The following is a 3198-nucleotide window of genomic DNA, read 5'->3' on the forward strand; positions in this document are numbered from 1 at the left end:
CAAGAAGGTGTAGGATATATTTTTTAAGTCTAAAGGGATCAAAGTGTATGGGGAGAAAGCAGGGACCGGGTACTGAATTTGGATGATCAGCCTTCATCGCATTGAATGGTGGAGCAGACTCGATGGACCGAATGGCCTACTCCTGCTCCTATCTTCAATGTTTCAAGTCCCCGATCACCAACCCCATGGGAGGGCAGCATGGGTGAGAGCGGCTCACTACAATATCAACCCCAGTGAGCCCAGTGTAGACAGTGTGTGAGTGAGTTTGTGAATGACCCCGATCACGAGCCCCGTGGAGGCCTGAGGGCGTGTGGCTAACCACAATATCAGGACCAGGGAGCCCAGTGTAGACAGTGTGTGAGTGAGTGTATGAATGTCCCAGATCACTGGCCCCGAGGCCTGGGGGAGATCGGCTCACAATAAGATCAGACCCAGGGAGCCCAATGTGGACAGTGTCTGAGTGAGTGTATGAATGTCCCCGATCACTGGTCCCACAGCCTGGGGGAGAGCCGATCGCCACAATATCAGACCTAGGGAGCCCAGTGTAGACAGTGTGAGTGAGTGTGTGAATGTCCCCGATCACTGGCCCCACGGCCTGGGGGAGAGCGGCTCACCACAATATCAGACCCAGGGAGCCCAGTGTAGACAGTGTGAGTGAGTGTGTGAATGTCCCCGATCACTGGCCCCACGGCCTGGGGGAGAGCGGCTCACCACAATATCAGGCCCAGGGAGCCCAGTGTAGACAGTGTGTGAGTGAGTGTGTGAATGTCCCCGATCACTGGCCCCACGGCCCGGGGGAGAGAGGCTCACCACAATATCAGGCCCAGGGAGCCCAGTGTAGACAGTGTGTGAGTGAGTGTGTGAATGTCCCCGATCACTGGCCCCACGGCCCGGGGGAGAGTGGCTCACCACAATATCAGACCTAGGGAGCCCAGTGTAGACAGTGTGTGAGTGAGTGTGTGAATGTGCCCATCACTGGCCCCACGGCCCGGGGGAGAGAGGCTCACCACAATATCAGGCCCAGGGAGCCCAGTGTAGACATTGTGTGAGTGAGTGTGTGAATGTGCCCATCACTGGCTCCACGGCCCGGGGGAGAGAGGCTCACCACAATATCAGGCCCAGGGAGCCCAGTGTAGACAGTGTGTGAGTGAGTGTGTGAATGTGCCCATCACTGGCTCCACGGCCCGGGGGAGAGAGGCTCACCACAATATCAGGCCCAGGGAGCCCAGTGTAGACAGTGTGTGAGTGAGTGTGTGAATGTCTCCGATCACCGGCCCCACGGCCTGGGGGAGAGAGGCTCACCACAATATCAGGCCCAGGGAGCCCAGTGTAGACATTGTGTGAGTGAGTGTGTGAATGTCTCCGATCACCGGCCCCACGGCCTGGGGGAGAGCGGCTCACCACAATATCAGGCCCATGGAGCTCCGTGTAGACAGTGTGTGAGTGAGTGTGTGAATGTCTCCGATCACCGGCCCCATGGGACGGTGGCCTGCGTGAGCGTGGCTCACCACAATATCATCCCCAGGGAGCCCAGTGTAGGCAGGTTGTGTGTGAGCATGTGAATATCCCCAATTACCGGCCCCGTGGCGGCCCGGGAGCGAGTGGCTCACCAGAATATCAGACCCAGGGAGCTCTCAGGCTGCAAAGTCTCCGCTTCTTCTCATCCTTTAATGAATTTTACAAACCGAGTAAAGGGATATTTCCCCACATTCTTCAACTGCTCTCTGAACTTAGTCTGGGTCACGGCATAAATCCCAGTGTTTGTGCAGCAACTCAGCATCTGCAGCCCGAATCCCACTTCCCCTACATAATATGGTAGATATACGGAGCCATACCCCAAATACCTCATCCGGTACCATATAAAATAAACCATAAACACTGCCCATAAAAGGATGAAATTGCCCGAGATAACAAATAGTAAAATGATCGATTTCCTGCGGCTCTCCATCTCTGGGTCTCTGGGACTCTCCCCACTGCTGGGACCCCGGAGTCTCCTGCGGGCTCTGCTGGCCACTAAAATGTGTCTGACCGTGACAGCATTGAGTAGCAGAATTAGAACAAATGGGACCCCCGGGGTGAGAACATAATGAAGGAACTCGATTACTGCCCAGATCCGAGATTGCAAAACACCCAGTGTTGCAGCACAAAACCAGGGGAGATTCGCAAGGTAATATTGATCTGTGAACATAAAATACCAGAAAATGTTCTTTAAACCGCTCAGCACAGTCACTGTTCCCAGAACCACAGTCGCCGTTTTCTCGGTGCAATATTTAGTTTTCAGCTTCTGCCAACAAATGGCCACAAATCGATCGAAGGTGAAAGTGACGGTGAACCAGACAGAACAGTCTGTGGCTGCATAAAGCAGAACGGCGTGGATATTACACACGGGGATGGACCGCACGAAATCAAAGTGTACCCAATAAACAATCGGAATGTGCCTCAATATCAGGTCCAATATAATGACCAGTAGATCCGCTGCTGCCATGGCCACCAAGTAGCGAGAGACACATTTGGAGAGACCGCACTTTCCCCGAGACAGGATCACAATCGTCACTAGGTTCACTGTGAGCAAGGGAAATAACAGGGAAATTATACATCAGGCTGGGGAAAAAATTGCAATTTGATGGAATTCGGGGTGAAATATGCAATTCATTGGCGAAATTCAATGATATATTCTAATTCTTTTACACGTGGAGCTGAGTACAGGGTTCATTGTAAGAATAATCGGAATACATTGTGGAATCAATAAATGAAATGGGAATAAATATATCATTAAATTAAAAGATGTTTGATCAATGAGTGATTAAATGATCGATCTATATTTAGACAAGCAGACAAAAGCACCGTCCGAGGTATCAGGGACACAACGGAACAGAACCTCTCAGGATGCCTTCGTGCCCCGGGATCAGTCAGCATTTGGACCGGGGAAATTAACTTCTGTGCCCCTGTGTTAGGGAGGGGGGAAATCCCGCTTGTACTCCTGCTCCTGGTTAGAATATCCATTATATCTAGAACTGAAAATGAATGCAACAGCAAAACCCAGAAACTGCAACGATGGCAATAATTACAGTCAATTATATTTAAAATGTACGGGTGTAATAGGACAATGCTAAAATAATAAATACAAGTGCACTGCAGTTATAAAGATAACTGGGCTTTCAGAAGTGTTTTGAAAATTGAGTTTTCTTTATTGTTGAA

General features: G+C 50.9%; 1 protein-coding gene across 1 annotated transcript; it reads right to left on the minus strand.

Moving 5' to 3' along the window:
- Positions 1–1660: 1660 nt before the first annotated feature.
- On the minus strand, positions 1661–2533 carry LOC147081945 (putative G protein-coupled receptor 139). Its single transcript, XM_085980580.1, has one exon. The coding sequence runs from the start codon at positions 2483–2485 to the stop codon at positions 1661–1663; it is 825 nt and encodes a 274-aa protein (XP_085836706.1). The 5' UTR covers positions 2486–2533.
- Positions 2534–3198: the final 665 nt, after the last annotated feature.

The sequence above is a fragment of the Somniosus microcephalus genome, unplaced genomic scaffold, assembly GCF_052327205.1.
Source record: "Somniosus microcephalus isolate GS21.2 unplaced genomic scaffold, FLI_Smic_1.0 scaffold285, whole genome shotgun sequence".
Lineage (NCBI taxonomy): Eukaryota > Metazoa > Chordata > Chondrichthyes > Squaliformes > Somniosidae > Somniosus > Somniosus microcephalus.